Source organism: Schistocerca americana, chromosome 1, assembly GCF_021461395.2.
Source record: "Schistocerca americana isolate TAMUIC-IGC-003095 chromosome 1, iqSchAmer2.1, whole genome shotgun sequence".
In the NCBI taxonomy this organism is placed as follows: Eukaryota; Metazoa; Arthropoda; class Insecta; order Orthoptera; family Acrididae; genus Schistocerca; species Schistocerca americana.
The window spans coordinates 784,149,412-784,168,269 of NC_060119.1; the positions used below are offsets into that span (position 1 = coordinate 784,149,412).

Below are 18,858 nucleotides of genomic sequence, written 5' to 3' on the forward strand. Positions count from 1 at the left end.
GATTCCTGGAGAACCACACAAGCTGCTGAGTAGGACGAAAGAAGGGATTTCAATTCCGGAAGGTGACGATAGTAGCCATTACAATTCCATTGGAGAACCACAGAACGATGGTTTAAATGAGGGCTGAACACGCTAAATCCAGTCATACCGCCGGGTCCCCACCCGTCACCGACAAGGAGGGGGCGACATACATAAACGACAGGTCAGAATCCGGTTGTGAAGCCGGGGAAGGGACCTCCGGTGACACCAGAGGCTCTTTGTCCCGGGACTTATGTTTCTTCTTCTTTTCAGGCTGAGATCGAGGAGGGCTGTGTGGCATAATGGAGCCAGCTGCAGCAAGATCAGGAACAGAAAGAGACCGGGCGACCTGGGGGCCGATAGACCGCGGCTCTCGCGGTCGCCGCGCTGCAGCAGACCTTTGACCTGGAAGGTGCCGGGAAGGGGCATCCCGGGAGAGGCGCCCTTGATCGGCAGACGCCGAAGGAGTGGGACACTTCTCCGGCTGGGGAGGGGGAGCGGCGCCCAGAGGAGAAGTCTTATAGACTGGGCAATCTGCTGAACGTGGAGAATGACTACCATGACAATTTACACATACAGGAGGGGGAACACAGGGACTCCCCTCATGGAGTGGACGTCCACAGTCACCACAGAGAGGGTCCTGGGTACAGCGAGAAGACATGTGGCCAAAACGCAAGCACTTAAAACACCGCATAGGAGGTGGGATGTACGGCTTCACATCACAGCGATAGACCATAATCTTAACTTTCTCAGGAAGGGTATCCCCTTCAAAGGCCAGGATAAAGGCACCAGTATCAATACGATTATCTTTAGGACCCTTCTGAACACGCCGAACAAAGTGAACACCCCGCCGTCCGAGATTGTCCCGAAGTTCCTCATCAGTTTGAAGGATGAGGTCTCTGTGAAAAATAACACCTTGTACCATATTTAGAGACTGGTGAGGGGTAATGGACACGGGAATTGTACCAAGATGGGTACAGGCACGAAGGGCCGCAGTTTGGGCAGCCGAAGCAGTTTTTATCAGTAACGAACCCGACCGCATCTTGCTCAGGGAGTCCACTTCGCCGAACTTGTCTTCAATGTGTTCCACAAAGAATAAAGGTTTGACACTGGTGAAAGTATCTCCATCAGTCCTGGTGCAAACTAGATAACGGGGGAAAGGTTTTGCCCCTAGACGACGGGCCTGACCCTCCTCCCAGGGGGTAGCCACGGAAGGGAAGGCCGAAGGGGCAAGAGAAGCAGCACTTGAGGAATCAGTACCACGCAGAGAGACGGCCGCAGAAGAGCGGCCAGAGTTTTGGACCCGTATGCGTTTCATCTGCATAGCGTCCGCCCTGATACCACCCACTCCGATCAGGGGCTCTCCTCACGGGCGCCACCCAGCCACAGCAAGGGCCGTCTGGCACGGCGGCCATTGCCGGGAGTTCCGATGCTCCAGGATGTCGAGCAACCACTCCAAGGCATGCATGAGGAGGTCACAGCTCAGGTATCAGAAGTGTGATCCCTGTGTGTTCAGGGGGCTCGACCAAAAGGGTACATAGCGACCCCACCACACGGGCTGGCTACCGTGCTGGCTATGCACCCTAGCATCAGACAACGACGTAAAAGAAAAGGGGGAATGTAGTAGTAGGGCGCACGTCGGAGACACTAGGTAAGGTGCTCTTCCCCAAATGGCTCACACTACGGAAGAGAAATTTTGGAATGGAGGTCAAACCCCAGAGGGGGACCAAGGAATGCCAAAAGGAGGAGATGAGTACGCAACAAAGCCGGAGTGTAAAACCAACAGAACCAGGAGGATAGCGGGGGCCAACATAAGCAAGGACACCAATAGAGGGAGAGGAGAGGGCGAGGGGAAAGGGGTATGGAGGACGACATGATCGAGAAAGTGGAGAGAATTGTTTTGGGGGATCGCCGAATGACTGTTGAACAGATCGCCTCCAGAGTTGGCATTTCTGTGGATTCTGTGCACACAATCCTGCATGACGACCTGAAAATGCGAAAAGTGTCATCCAGGTGGGTGCCACGAATGCTGACGGACGACCACATGGCTACCCGTGTGGCATGTTACCAAGCAATGTTGACGCGCAACGACAGCATGAATGGGACTTTCTTTTCGTCGGTTGTGACAATGGATTAGACGTGGATGCCATTTTTCAATCCAGAAACAAAGCGCCAGTCAGCTCAATGGAAGCACAGAGATTCACTGCCACCAAAAAAATTTCGGGTAACCGCCAGTGCTGAAAAAATGATGGTGTCCATGTTCTGGGACAGCGAGGGCGTAATCCTTACCCATTGCGTTCCAAAGGGCACTACGGTAACAGGTGCATCCTACGAAAATGTTTTGAAGAACAAATTCCTTCCTGCACTGCAATAAAAACGTCCAGCAAGGGCTGCACGTGTGCTGTTTCACCAAGACAACGCACCCGCACATCGAGCTAACGTTACGCAACAGTTTCTTCGTGATAACAACTTTGAAGTGATTCCTCATGCTCCCTACTCACCTGACCTGGGTCCTTGTGACTTTTGGCTTTTTCCAACAATGAAAGACACTCTCCGTGGCCGCACATTCACCAGCCGTGCTGCTATTGCCTCAGCGATTTTCCAGTGGTCAAAACAGACTCCTAAAGAAGCCTTCGCCACTGCCATGGAATCATGGCGTCAGCGTTGTGAAAAATGTGTACGTCTGCATGGCGATTACGTCGAGAAGTAACGCCAGTTTCATCGATTTCGGGTGAGTAGTTAATTAGAAAAAAAACCGGAGGCCTTAGAACTTGAATGCACCTCGTATGAGAAGACTTAGGGATTTGAAGCACGGATTAATGAATGAAAAGCATCTTCTGGATCATAATTTTTTTGTTGTAATTGAAGACCAGTCTCGACTTGACTAATGTAGTCAACTTTCAAGTAGGGAAAAATAAGAATGAGCTACGACAACGTAAGTATTACACAAGTATAGGACTATAAATATTAATGACAATGGTTCGACAAATAACCTTACAATATGTCTATACCTAGTGCTGTAACGTGCAGTTTGTCAGTAGTGGTTTAAATGTGGCACAAGACTAAATAAAAATGTGGAGCGGAAGGACTAGGTAATATTACAGAGCCAGTCATGTGACATATATAGCAATTAATGGTCGGTACTTTGATTCAGTGTAAAGAACATACTTCCATCATAAAATAAAGAGAATTATTAAAATCGAGAATCTGTAAAATTAATACATATGAATGATTTGTTACAAGATAAAAGTAAAAATCAAGTCTTGAAAACAACTCCACAGTAAATTGTACATCATATGTGTCATAATACAGAAAGTGCGAGGTTAGCAAACTAATCTCATTTGCATTAATTTGAGTTCTCCATCTGTTAAAAAAACCTGAAAAACTTGCGTTGATTTAAGAAAAATACCTGTGACTGATATAATAGTGGCACACAATACTGGCTACTCTGTTTCTCCCAACTACTACGTTCCACCCCCTTTTTAATACTTAGTACTAATATTGTTTGCTGGAAGTTCTGGCTGCTTTTGTAACTAGACTCCTTCAACAATTTTATCTTATGTCAAATAAAGTGTCCTAAGTTTTTTAATTTTGCCATGAAAGCAAGTTCTTCAAATTGCGTTTTAACACATGAAGAAATGAAATATGCATATTAGATGTGTTGTGAGAATACTGCAGTTTATTGTGATGTTGTTTGTTACCCTTTTTTTACTTTTTTCTTGTGAAATATCGTTCATACTGACATGTATTATGTCAACGTATTTCTGATTTTAATTATTCTCTTTGTTTTGTGATGGAAGAATCTTCTTTGCACTGAATCAATGTACTATCAGCGACTTTTGCACATGTCACATGACTATGTAACCTACCTCATTGCATTCTCTCTACACTCTTACATAGTTTTATGTCAAATTCAAACCACTATTGTTAAGCTGCACCTTGTGGCGCTAAATAAGAATAAGTTCATGCTGTTTTAATGACATTTGTAGTAACATTGTCGGTATTATTTATGGCGTTATTCTTATGCAATTTTTATGTTGTCTTGACTCATTATGTCTTGCACCATCTTAGATCTGAAGATGATGTGTCAGAACGAAATCAGCCATCGTTACTTCAAAAAAATATTGATTCAGACGGCTTTTTCATTCATTATACCAAGTACCCGGGAAATCCGGTGACAAAGTATGCCCAATGCAACAGTGAAATTCGAGGAAGAATCGCTATGCCCAAAACTGTATTCAATAAAAAGAGGAATCTGCTGACGAGCAAGTTAAGCTTGAAATTAAGGAAGAAACTGGTGAAGTGCTACATCTTGAGCATTGTGCTATACGCAGGAGAGACGTGGACCATGAGAAAAAAGGGAAAAAGTCTTGAAAGTTTTGAAATGTGTTGCTGGAGAAGATTGTAGAAGATCAAGAAGTGTAGAAGATCGGGTGACGAATAACGTTGTACTGAGGAGATTAGGAGGGAAGAGAGACATTCTGCATACAGTTCTTCATAGGAAGGTCAACTGGATCGGACACATATTTAGACATGGACGGCTCATACACGAGGTCATTGGCGGGATAATTAAAGGAATGGTAGGACCAGAAAGAAGAAGAATTGAGCTTCTGGATGACATGGAAGATGGAAAGAGAGAGAGCACACTGAAGGAAGAAGCAGAAGACGTGGAACATTGGCATCAGAAATTCTCCGTACGAGGACACAAACCAGCCATTAGGCAGAATACTAAATAATAATAATAATAATAATAATAATATACCAACGAAGATCACGGTTTCCTGAGATATGTCGTCAATTATGAAGTACGAGCTGCTATGGTACCTAACGCATTCGCCTGATTTGGCCTGTAAGATGACTGCGCTGAATACGAACAAATTTTTTCTAGCTTTAGAAACGTCATCGTTCCCTGCCTGACAGAGACAACTTATTGTTTCCCTGACAACTGTACTTTGCATGGCAGCCCGAACATACCGTCTGGGTCGACGATGCACTGGCGGTGGCGCTCGTAGGCGAACCCCTTGCAGACGCAGCTGCCGGCCTCGCACACCATGTTCTTGCCGCACTGTGCCGTCAGCTCGCACGCGTCCCGCAGCGTCACCCCTGTAAACGAGGCAACCTCATTAAACACAGCCCGTTTCTCACTTCCACCAAGCCGTACTTGTTATCTACACTACTGGACGTTAAAATTGCTACACCACGAAGATGACGTGCTACAGACCCGAAATTTAACCGACAGGCAGAAGATGCTGTGATATGCAAGTGATCAGCTTTCCAGAGCATTCACACAAGGTTGGCGCCAGTGGCGACACCTACAACGTGCTGACATGAGGAAAGTTTCCAATCGATTTCTCATACACGAATAGCAGTTGACCGGCGTTGCCTGATGAAACGTTGTTATGATGTCTCGTGTAAGGAGGAGAAATGAGTACCATCACGTTTCCGACTTTGATAAAGGTCGGATTGTAGCCTATCGCGATCGCGGTTTATCGTATCACGACATTGCTGCTCGCGTTAGTCGAGATCCAATGACTGTTAGCAGAATATGGAATCGGTGGTTTCAGGAGGGTAATACGGAACGCCGTGCTGCATCCCAATGGCCTCGTATCACTAGCAGTCGAGATGACAGGCATCTTATCTGCATGGCTGTAACGGATCTTGCAGCCACGTCTCGATCCCTGGGTCAACAGATGGGGACGTTTGCAAGACAACAACCATCTGCACGAACAGTTCGACGACGTTTGCAGCAGCATGGACTATCAGCTCGGAGACCATGGCTTCGGTTACCCTTGACGCTGCATCACAGACAGGAGCGCATGCGATGATGTACTCAACGACGAACCTGTGTGCTCGAATGGTAAAAAGTCCTTTTTTCGGATGAATCCAGGTTCTATTTACAGCATCATGGTCGTATCCGTGTTTGGCGACATCGCTGTGAACGCACATTGGAAGCGTGTATTCGTCATCGCCATACTGGCGTATCACCCTGCGTGATGGTATGGGGTGCCACTGGTTACACGTCTCGGTCACCTCTTGTTCGAATTGACGGCGTTCTGAACAGTGGACGTTACATTTCAGATGTGTTACGACCCGTGTCTCTACCCTTCACTCGATCCCTGCGAAACCCTACATTTCAGCAGGATAATGCACGACCGCATGTTGCAGGTCCAGTACGGGCCTTTCTGGATATAGAAAATTTTCGACTGCTGCCCTGGCCAGCACATTCTCCAGATCTCTCACCAACTGAAAACGTCTGGTCAATGGTGGCCGAGCAACAGGCTCGTCACAATAAGCCAGTCACTACTCTTGATGAACTGTGGCATCGAGTTGAAGCTGCATGGGCAGCTGTACCTGTACACGCCATCCAAGCTCTGTTTGACTCAATGCCCAGGCGTATCAAGGCCGTTATTACGGCCAGAGGTGGTTGTTCTGGGAACTGATTTTTCAGGATCTATGCACCCAAACTGCGTGAAAATGTAATCACATGTCAGTTCTAGTTGTCCAATGAATACCCGTTTATCATTTGCATTTCTTCTTGGTGCAGCAATTTCAATGGCCAGTAGTGTAGTTTGGCAGTTCCGGAGGCTCAGTGAGCGCTTAAAAAAAGTAAAGTGGTAGAACAATAATTGTCTCTGGCGTGATGAAGCATATTTCCCAAATAACAGAAGTAGGTATCTTCTAAGGGAGGAGGATAAGAAGGCTCACATCCGGCACCTGTGAAAAAGTTCATAGGGGCCTTACCTCGACTTCTCACCGAAAAACGTCGAAAATAAAAATCGTCGGAACGTCGTAGAAATTCGACCAACTGACTTAACCATAAACCTGAGAATTTTATATTAGCTAATAGTTTCTCAGAAAATGGAGCTGCATCGATCTTTGGGGCATAAACGTATATTTAGATACATTCTAAGACAAAACAAACGACACACAACGAGGCAGTTATCCGAATGAGACGGAAATCAGTAAATGTGATGTACAGGTACGGACATACAAATTATTAAAATTTGAGGAAAATTGTATCATTTATTCAAAAAAAACATCGTCACAAACTGACCAAGTCAATGACGCATTGGTCATCCTCTGGCCCTTCAGCACGCATTTATTCGGCCTGGCATTGGTTGTTAGAGCTGCTGGATATTCTCCTGAGGCATATCGTGCCAAATTCTGTCCAATAGGCGCGTTACATCGTCGAACTCCCAAACTGGTTGGTGGGCCCTGCCCACAATGCTCCACACATTCTCAGTTGTAGAAAGACGTGACGACCTTGCCGGCCAAGGTAGGGTTGGCAACCACGACGACAAGCAGTAGAAACTATAGTCATGTGCCTGTGGGCATTATCTTTCTGAAATGTAAGCCCAGGAAGGCGCGCCATGAAGGGCGACAAAACAGGGCATAGAATATCGTCGACAAACTGCAGTGCTGTAAGTGCGGTATCACTTATCGATACCACCCCATGGGCGTCCCAGTTGGTAATGGAAATGCAAATTTATGTCTGAAGTCGATAGTGGCCGCGAGGGATCTGGCTGACCCAATGGTGTGCGCCCGATGAGTAACGCCACCAGCGGCTCTGGACTGCAAGCGCCCTCTGCCGCCGTGGTGTAGAGCGGCCGGCGGCAGCGACTCATCCCACTTGTGCTCGAAATGTTTGAAATGGGACACACTTGCAGATAGACGACGCTCTAAACAGAAGGGGCTGCTCACTAAATTCCGAAATCCAATCTTCGCCGAGGATGTAGAGCATATATTATTACCACCAACTTTCAAATCGCGTAATGATCATCATTCAAAGATAAGGGAGATAAGAGCTCGTACTGTGGCGTTCAGACAGTCGTTTTTCCGGGGTTGTAGAACCCCATAAAGGAACAATCACGGAGCTCGACAGCATCCACTATGGATAAAATTCATTTAGTCGTTTTTCCCTCGCGTTATCCGAGAGTGGAACAGAGGGGGGTGGGGGGGGGGGGTTGAATTGTGCCCTCCGCCACACACCGTTTGGTGGCTAGCGGAGTATATATGTAGATGTAGATGTTGTACACAGAATCGGAGGCTCGACTACCACCGTTGTGCCACTTCGGTGTCCAGTCTTGCTGGGTACAGCACTGTTTGGCTTGTCTCTCTTTGCTGCCGCATCAAAGGAATCGGCAGCAATGGGCGCCGTGTTCACAGTACATGGTATTACAGTTTTAATGGCCAGCAGTGAAACTAAAGTAAAGAGAAGCAGTGCGGCGACTTACTAGGCAGGCAGCGGTCGGCGTGCAGCACGAAGGCGGGCTTGCAGAGGCAGTGCTGGTAGCCGCGCTCGTCCGGCAGGCAGGCGGCGTGCGGCACGCCGGCGCACTGCACCTGCTCCTCGCAGCGGTAGCGCAGCGTCAGCGCTGCGCACACAACACACCACCACCAGAGATCAGAAACAGGCCGAGTACGAGTCAGCTGTTGCGGGTTGCATAGTTCACAAATCAAGCCGCCGCTGTCACATCAGTGATAACGGGCTTCCTTCTTTCTTGCTGTAGTTCCGCGTGTATGACGAGTCTGAGAACTTTGGCGCTGCAGTCGCTTCGTACTTTGTTACTGTGCCACACAGACGTGTAAGGCTACTTGTGATTTACTGTTAGTACAGAAGATGAGTACACGATCTTTCTGCTGTGGAGAAACACTGAGACGAAGTGATCAATTGTCAGGTTGAGATGGTTTAACAAAGCTGTGTTTTGTGAGACTGTGGAGGGTGTAAGATGAAACTTAACTGATGAAATGTACATAATTGCAAATGCACTGATCAGCCAAAACGCTATGACCACTGCCCCCCCCCCCCCCTCCCCCGCGAGATTGGATGCCGCCTGATGGCGGTTTGGGCACGTGACGCGGTAACAAAAGTATTTAAATGGTTCAAATGGATCTAAGCACTATGGGACTTAACATCGGATGTCATCAGTCCTCTAGACTTAGAGCTACTTAAACCTAACAAACCTAAGGACATTATACACATCCACGCCTGAGGCAGGATTCGAACCTGCAACCGTAGCAGCAGCGCGGTTCCGGACTGAAGTGTCTAGAACCGCTCGCTCACAGCGGCCGGCAAAAGTATGTAAGTGGAGCAGGGATTGACGAGGGAATCAAGCAGGTACGGACGTGGAATCACCCTAGTGAAGATATAGGCTGCAAATGGTGAAATCCAGTGAGATAAGCGACTTCTACAACGGGCAGATTAATAGTACGCAGAGCTTGCTTACGAGTATCTATAAAACGGCGAATCTGGTCGAATGTTCGCGTGGTACTGTCGTGAACATTTATGGAAAGAGGTAGGAGGACAGTGAAACTACCACTAGGTGCTAAGAGGCTGGAGGTCCACGACTCCTAACAGAACCTGGGCTTCGGAAGATCCGTAAAGTAGCACAGATGGTGATCTGTGGCATTTCTGCTCACAGAGCACAATACTGGTGCACGCACATGTGTTTCCGAGCACTCCGTTCATCGTACGTTGTTGAACACGGCGCTTCGCAGCAGACCACCCCTATATGTTCACATGCTGACACAACGACAACATCAATTACCACTGCAGTAGACACAGGACCATCAGGATTCGAACGTCATCGACGGAAAAGCATCGCCTCTTCGGGTGAGTCACAGTTTTGTTACACTAGGTCAATTCCCGTGTCCACAAACGCCGTCATCGAGGTGAATGACGGCTCGAAACGTGCAGCGTGACACGAACGCAGGCTGGTAGGAGCAGTATAATGCTGTAGGAGGCATTCTCCTGCGCTTGCATGGAACCTGTGGTAGTAATCCGAGACTCTCTGACAGCTGCGAATCACCTGCATACCTTCATGCTTGATGTCTTCCCCGACCTCGATGTCATCTTTCAGCCGTATAACTGTCCGCGTCTAGGAGCCAGAACCGTGCTACAGTGGTCTGAGGAGCATTACAGTGAACTCACTTTGACATCTCGGCGACCAGTTTTGCCTGATGTAAATCCTATGGAACCAATCTGAGTAGCTATCGGGCGCCATCAACGCGGACGCAAAACCAACGGCCCGTCATTTAAGCGAATTATTTGACCTGTGTTCAGACGTCTAATGCCACATACCTCCACAAACCTACTAGCAGACTGTCAGAGCCCTGATACGCAGAATCAGGGATGTATTTCGTTCCAAAGACGGACAAACAAGCTATTAAGCAGGTGGTCATAATGTTTTGGCTCATCAGTGTATGCCACATTAGAGGACGAGTAACATCTGGAACAAATTTCATGCTATAGTCCACGCTTCTGAAGAAAAACATACGAATTTCACACAGTCGAAACAACATGGTTATATTCTTGTTTATTCCACCTCTACCATGAGAAAACCGTATGTGTTACTTCAAACAAAACCTGGGTACATAACAACGTCACTGTTACAGCCCAGTTTTGGTAATGGCTGCTTACTTTCATGGGCTAATAGCGAGTTATGTAGGTTGGCCCACCATTCGTTTCTGTAAATTTTTCTAAGAATGTTATAAATTTATTTTAAATATTAATCTCTATTTAGAGACTGCACTTGACCCTCATGTCATGTTTTCTGGAATTTTGAAAACACGTGTATGAAGACGAGGATCTGGCAACACTGTCACATAGTGCAGCGAATCGGAATGTGCAGAGGAACGTGTATCAACCCACGCTACAGCACCAGCCGTTGTAGCTTAGCGAGTGGACTGTTGGAACATCAAACCCACATCCACCATGGAGCTATGGCTCGATCCTCATCAGTTTCCTTTTTTTTATATATTTTAGACGTCCGTTGCCTTGCATTCGTTGTTTATAAGCAGGACCATTTTGTCACATGATAATAGCCAATCATATGACAGTGGGATCCATTAAACTGTATGCATGTGTCTACTAAACGCGCAGCGCACAGCCATAACTGGTCCTATGAAGTTCATGTAGGGCAGCTTCCCGATGTAGTACACAAACAATGAATGTGCCGAAATGCTTTTGGCGCGGGGAACACCTGATAACCAAACTGCTGCTGCTGCTGCTGTTCGTGCGTATGCTGCACGGTACCGTCAAAGGCGCCATCTTGATAACAATGTTTTTCGTTGTCTGGAGCAACGCTTTCGGGAAACCAGTAACATTCGTCCACAAGTAATGGAAAGAGGTCGTTCAAGGACTAGATGTACTCCACAAACAGAGGACGTGATTCTTGAATCCGTTCACCAGTCACCTTAGCGAAGTACCCGTAATATTGCAAGGCACATCCACATATCTCAAAGAGTGGTTGTTGAAGTGTAGCACGATGAAGTATTGCAACCATATCATTACACGTTAAACAATACCATCGGCCAGAAGACCACGTTCGATGAGTGCAGTTTTGTGATTGGTTTTTGCACCAAATGGAAGATAACTAACATTTTATAAATAATTTTATAAGGACTGACGAATGAAGCTTCACTCGTGGGGGTATTTTGAACCTCCACGGCAGCCTTTATTGGTCAGAACGCAATCCACTCGTGAACGTGGCTTTCAGGCACACTTTGGCATAAACCTGCGGGCTCGAATCTGGGCAGGAGCGCTTTTGGGCCCTTATTTATTGCTGGACAAGACGAATGGACAAGGTGAATGTGCCCCCGTATCGTATGTTTCTTTCCAATACTTTGCCTGGCGCATTAAAAGACATTCCAATTGGTTTTCGGTGACAGTTGCGGTTTTAGCATGATGGTGCACCGCGACAATTTTATATGAATGTGTGTCACTTTTTAAATGAAGCATTTTCAGGAATGTGGATTGGTCATGGAGGTCCAGTGTTCTGGCATCCACGTCCCCCGCACCTTAATCCACTAGATTTTTATTTGTGCGGACAATGAAGGAACAAATTCATGGTAGGACATCCTTGGATGTGCGTGATCTAAACCTCGGAAGCATACCACTTCGGCAATGGCGGATGCAGGTGTGTTGTGTAGGGTCCAGCAAAGTATGATCCAACGAGTGGTGAAGTGTCTGCAATTACAAAGTGGTCACTTTGAATATCTTCTCTAAAGTGGACGATGCACGCACACTAAGATAAGCCTTGACGTTAAATGTACAGAATGGATTTACTGTGCATAGCATAATGTGCAATCTATTGTAGTCTACCCATTGAATGTTGTGTATCTCATTGCATACAGACGATGTTACTGTATCCACTATTATTTTCTACTGGCTTTATTGGTATCATGGATGAAACAAAATAGTCTTTTATGTCTGTAAGAGGTTCGTGTTTCGTCCTAATGTTTAAATAAAGGTAATTGTAACAGAAAGAAATAAGATAGCCCATTGAGGAGGTGTAAATTGGACACAATTTGACGTTGTAAGTGAAAAAAAATTTTATTGCGAGCGTGACTCGAAGGTCGGTGAATTTACATACGTATCTGTTTCCGACGGCCTTGCCTCGTCTCACTGAGCTAAAGGGACAGCTGTGGTACAGTGCAGAGTTCATGCTACCTGTTACTGGCCACGCTGCACGCAGTTACAGTATTGCCAAAGCCTCGTGTTTTAAATTGCGTTTCTATTAAATTTACTGCTGGGACTGTGTTTAATAGGTACTATTTTGTCTTGAATTGGGATGAGGAATCGCAAGCCGAACGACAAATGCGGCATTTTTTCTCCACCCTGTGTACACTCTTGAACAGCCATTATCTTTATATATATAATTCTACTGTACGCGTGTATGTCACTGAACTCCTCCTAAACGGCTAGACCGATTTGAATGAACTTTTTTGTATGCATTTGGGTGGTGCCCTGAATGGTTTAGATTCACAAATCAGCCCGGCAGATGGCGCTGCAGTCGATATGTAGGTTATTTATCTATACTGCAACTAAACGGCTGGATCGATTTGAATGAATTTTTGTGAATGCATTCAAGTGGGGGCCTGGATGATATAGGTTCACAAATCAGCCCGGCAGATGGCGCTGCAGTCGGTATCTAGGTTATTTATCTATACTGCAACTAAACGGCTAGATCGATTTGAATGAATTTTTGTGTATGCATTCAAGTGGGGGCCTGGCAAATTGCATTCTTAAATCAGCACCGTAGGTGGCGTTGCATTTTTGTGTGCACTATTGAGCGTATTATATTCAGATATAAGTTACGTGCATAGGATTTCGTTTATTTGTCGACATTTTAATTTGAGTCTATTATATTATATGTGTTTCGTCATTTTGACATTTTAATTTTTTTGTACGGTGTCTTTTGATATTTCAGGTATCGCATTTCAGTCAATATTAAGTGTATTATACTCACATATAAGTTACGTACATAAAACAATACCACGTATTCGGGGACGAGGAGGAAATATTGGTCGACGGACTCGGAATTCACAGTTAGTCCAGAACAGTCGGTTAAATAAATCGGCAGAAGTTCAATTGACGGACAACGAAATTTTAAGAAACCAGGCCGCAATCAGACGTGCTAATGAAAGTCAAGAGCAACGCAACGAACACCTTCTAGCTAATGCATTGAGACAAAGACTGGCCCGTCAACGAATCACCGACACATTCAGAACACGTGAACAACAGCGTTTGGAAGTGTCTCGCTGATTGACACGTGCATCACTTCTTCACCTTGCGTTTGAATATGAGTCTGTCATCGACTATTCGTCACATTCACAAATTGTAATCGGTGCTATGAACAAACAATGCCAACACTGCCATGCACTCAAATACAAAGGTGAATCGGTCGGTTTCTGCTGCGCGTCTTGAAAAATTGTATTGCCACCACTGAGTTCGCCGCCAGAACCATTGAAAACACTATTGGCTGGAGCTACATCTCAGTCTAAATTGTTTTTGCGTAAAATTCGCAAATTCAATTCGTCATCAAAATTTTTGCAAATCTACTTCATGGGCGATGAGGAGCAGCAAATAAACGCACGCTGCCAGTAAAACCATATCGAGCACATGGAGGAGCGATAAATTGTGGGTATTTTAGAACCGTTTTTACAGAATTACAACCAGTTGGTCCAGTTGTTCAGTACCGTTTCAAGCAGACTGCAAAACGACAACTATACGATCGCCATCAAACCAGACAAAGTACCATCTGGCAGCACGCGAGCCGTTATAATGCACCGACCATTAATGAAGTTGTAGTTGTTATGGTTGGAGACGCATTTGAACGTCGAGAATACGAATCCAACGAAGAGATAACACAGTGCCTACGACTGAAGACGGTCATCGCTCTTACGACGCTTTGCAATATCCATTGATACTTTGGGAAGGAGAAGATGGATATCATTTAAATATCAAACAAAGATCTCCAGCAACAGGTACAATCTACAAATGTCATTACTTAATATTTTATTTTTATGCACGATTTATTTCTTTATGTCTTAATTATATTTTTACTTTGCAGGTGCAGAAACCAGCAAGAAAGTAAGCGCGATAAACTTTTACGCATATCGGTTGATGATTCGTGCCAATGATGACAATAATAATCTCCGATGCCATCAGCTGTTTCATCAATATATCGTTGATATGTATGCGAAAATTGAAAGCGAGCGATTACGATACATCAGGTATAATCAAGCGAAACTTCGAGCTGAGGAATACATTCATTCGCGTGATGCTATTGTTGGTAACGCACATGGAATAACTAATATCAACGAAATCGGTACGTCATATATTCTTCCATCATCATATATTGGTAGCCCACGTCATATGCAAGAATAGATTCAAGAAGCCATGAATTTTGTGCGCGCGTACGGACGACCAGATTTATTCATTACATTTACGTATGATCCAAAATGGGACGAAATTAAAATTGCGTTATTGCCAGGTCAAACTGCAATAGATCGGCACTATATCACTGAACGTGTCTTCAGACAAAAGTTAAAATCGTTGATGAACTTGATTATACATTCCTCTGTATATGGCAAAACACGTTGCTGGCTGTATTATGTTGAATGGCAAAAACGGGGTTTGCCACACGCGCATATTTTGATTTGGTTGGTCGACAAACTACTGTCTGAAGAAATTGATAAAATTATCTCGGCAGAAATTCCAGATCGGAATATCGATCAAGAATTGTATGAGATTGTTACCGCTAACATTATCCATGGTCCATGCGGTGCTATAAACATGACGGAGCCGTGCATGGACAAAGGAAACTGTACGAAACGTTTAACAAAATATTGTATAAATGATACAATCACTAATATCGATGGTTATCCATTGTATCGTCGTAGAGACATTGACCATGGTAGTCAATCACATCAATTACGCTTGTCAAACGGTACAGCAGTTGACACTGACAATCACTGGGTGGTTCCGTGTTCACCGTTGCTGGGTAAAATCTACAAAGCACACATAAACATTGAGCTCTGAAGTTCGGTGAAGTCCATAAAATGTATATGCAAATATGTCCATAAGGGCAGTGATATGGCTGTAATTGCTGTTGTCAATGTTAACGAAAACGATGAAATAACACGGTATCAAGTTGGCCGATATATCAGCAGCAATGAAGCAGTTTGGCATATTTTGGATTTTCCGATACACGAAAGAGACCCTGCTGTTATACATTTGGCCGTGCACCTTGAAAATGGAGAGCGTGTTTATTTCACGGAAGCGACTGCTCTACAACGTGCATCAATTGCCCCAAAAACCACACTAACTGAATTTTTCGAACTATTCCACCGACCAGGTATTCCCAGTCAATTCGCAAAGACATTAATGTGTACTGATGTGCCACGATGTTTCGCATGGAACAAACAGCCAAAAAAAGTGGGAACCACGAAAGCCAGGTGTTCCGGTTGAAGGATACAATGGGATATTTATGGGAAGTACATTAGGCCGATTATACACAGTCCATCCAAAGCAACGCGAATGTTTCTCCTTGCGTTTATTGTTGGTTAATGTTCCTGGACCGACGTCCTTCCAATACTTGCGAACAGTCAATGGCATTTTGTACGACACATATCATGATGCGTGTCGCGAATTACATTTGCTGGAAGATGACAACCATTGGGATTGCAGATGCAATATTGAGTGTCCGCAGCTCGTGGTCATGCGGTAGCGTTCTCGCTTCCCGCGCCCGGGTTCCCGGGTTCGATTCCCGGCGGGGTCAGGAATTTTCTCTGCCTCGTGATGACTGGGTGTTGTGTTATGTCCTTAGTTAGTTAGGTTTAAGTAGTTCTAAGTTCTAGGGGACTGATGACCATAGATGTTAAGTCCCATAGTGCTCAGAGCCATTTTTTTTTGCAACATTGAGCTCCTCTCCTCATCAAAATCGCCAATTATTCGCCATATTACTGACGACATGTTTTCCATCTGAAGCTTCTGTCCTCTGGGACAAATGTAAAGAATACATGAGCGAAGACATTCTGCATCGCACACGGATAGCTGATCAAGATCCCAATATCGATTTTTCGCCGGAAATATATAAGGAGGCGCTAATAAAGATTGAAGATATTTGCATTCTGATTTCGAATATGCGACTCATTCATTTTGGTATGCCCTCACCTAACCGCCCAGCAACAGACATCACTAACAGCGAGATTCAGCACGAACAACAGTTCAATACGGTCTCTCTAACCACTTTCGTTGAAAATAGTGAGCAACTACTCACCGATGAGCAAAAGAATGTATACCATCGAATTAATTTGTCAATTGCAGCAGAAGAACGTGGATTCTTTTTCTTGGACGCACCAGGTGGCACTGGGAAAACGTTTCTCATCTCACTAATACTTGCACACATTCGATCACAAAATCATACTGCGTTAGCAATTGCTTCATCAGGTATTGCAGCCATTTTGCTCGATGGCGGACGGACTGCACATTCAGCACTCAAGTTGCCGTTGAACAGTCACACAAATCCAGATGCAATGTGCAACATACAAAAGCATTCTGGTATGGCTAAAGTTTCGCAAAAAATGCAAAATTATTATCTGAGATGAATGCACTGTGGCCCACAAGCATTCACTTGAAGCTCTCGATACAATGATGAAATATCTAAATAATAACACCAGGCTTTTCGGTGGTGCCTTACTGCTGCTGTCCGGTGATTTTATACAGACAATGCCGGTCATTCCACGCGCCACATATGCGGATGAAATTAACGCATGTATAAAAAAAAATCTTTTCTATGGCGAAAAGTCAGTACATTACGTCTTAACACAAATATACGTGTTCAACTGCAAAACGATCCATTGGCACTATCATTCTCTGCGCAATTGCCCAACACTGGAAATGGAACAATGTCATTGCATGGAGACACACAATGCATCACAATGCCAGACAATTTCTACAACATTGCAAATATGAAAGATACTTGGATTGAAAGCATATTTCCATATTTACAAGCTAATTACATTAATCATGCGTGGCTTCGTGAACGAGCTATTTTAGCCACAAAAATATCGAGGTTGACGCTATTAACTTCAAAATACAACAGTCACTGCCCGGAAATGAGATAATGTTCAAATCGATCGACACTGTTACCGATTCTGACGAAGCAGTCAACTATCCTGTTGAATTTTTGAATTCGCTGGATTTACCAGGAATGCCACCACATAACATGCGATTAAAAATTGGATCACCTATCATTTTGCTTCGGAATTTAAATGCACCTAAGCTGTGCAACGGTACAAGATTAGTCATAAAAATTATGGGCAATGTTCTTGAAGCTACAATTTTGAACGGCAAATTTGAAGGTGAAGTTTTCTCCTGCCACGAATTCCAATGATCCCTTCAGACTCTCCCATTCCATTCAGACGTCTGCAATTTTCAATTCGCTTGGCATTTGCCATGACTATTAATAAGTCACAAGGTCGAACAATGTCAATTTGTGGGTTGTATCTAGAAAAGCCGGTCTTTTCACATGGCCAAATATATGTGGCGTGTTCTCGCATTGGTAAACCGTCAAGTTTATTCATTTATACTCCTGAGGAATTGAATAAAAAAAGGATACAGATCCCGTACACCTCCCGTAAACTCGATCCTCCTCACCCGCTCGTCTCCCCGATCCTCTCCCACCCCCGCCCGCTGTCGCGCCTGTATTCCCATGTCCCACCCGGTCTCCATCTCTCCACCCTTTTTACCCTCTCCCAAAGTGGCTTCCGCCAGCTCCCCCTCCCTGATGATGTCCTCCTCCCCTCCATCTACCCCTCCTATCAACTTTGACCCTGCCCCACCCCCTACTTCCGGTGTCCTTTCCTTTAGGCAGCCTCCCTCCCTTCTCTTCCCTTCCCTTCTCTTTCCTTTTCCCCTGTCCTCTTCCTCCACCCCTCTTCCCCCGGGCTTCCCCTCCCCCTTCCTCCCTCCCCCCTATCTCCCCTGCCCGTGGCATCTCTGCTCTCCCCTCTCGCTCTCCCACTCCCCTTCCTCCTCCTCCTCTCTTGGCAGGTCCCCGGACTCGCACACGCATAGTGAACATTCGCGCACCGGCGCCAGGCGCCATCAGTGTCTCGTGTGTGTGCTTCGTTTTGTGTTTCGCGTTCTTTCGCAGTTACAACTCCACTGTTCACATGTGCCGCCGTCGCCGTCCTCCGTGTTCTGTGCGCCGTGTCAACAAGTGTTAGTGTTTTTTTCGTCCAGCGTGAACGGCTTCATGTTTATTGTTTTTTGTCTCTACTTTTTATGATTGTACCACTTAAGGCTGAAGAGCGGCGTGCTATGCTGCTGACAGCCCGCCTGTATGAGGTGCTAAAATTACAATAAAGAAAAAAAATTGAATAAAAATATTGTTCATCAACTCGCATTAAGATAAAATTAAACAAACATTATTGATCGTAACGAATTGTTTTTAGAAAAATTGCTGTTCTTTCAAAAGAAAGAATAATGAAATTATTATATTATTTGCCTTTCATTTCATACTTTATTTAATATCCTAATCGCTTGAAATA

The 18,858-nt window shown here is 45.1% G+C and overlaps 1 protein-coding gene across 1 annotated transcript in view; it reads right to left on the reverse strand.

The window, feature by feature from the left end:
- LOC124594214 overlaps nucleotides 1–18,858 on the reverse strand; it is a 43,500-nt gene that overhangs the window by 7,391 nt on the left and 17,251 nt on the right. Inside the window, exons 3-4 of the mRNA XM_047132577.1 lie at nucleotides 8,253–8,393; nucleotides 4,993–5,121 (exon numbers count right to left, since the gene is read on the reverse strand). Of these exons, the coding sequence (XP_046988533.1) occupies nucleotides 4,993–5,121; nucleotides 8,253–8,393 (270 nt within the window). The remainder of the gene's footprint in view (nucleotides 1–4,992; nucleotides 5,122–8,252; nucleotides 8,394–18,858) is intronic.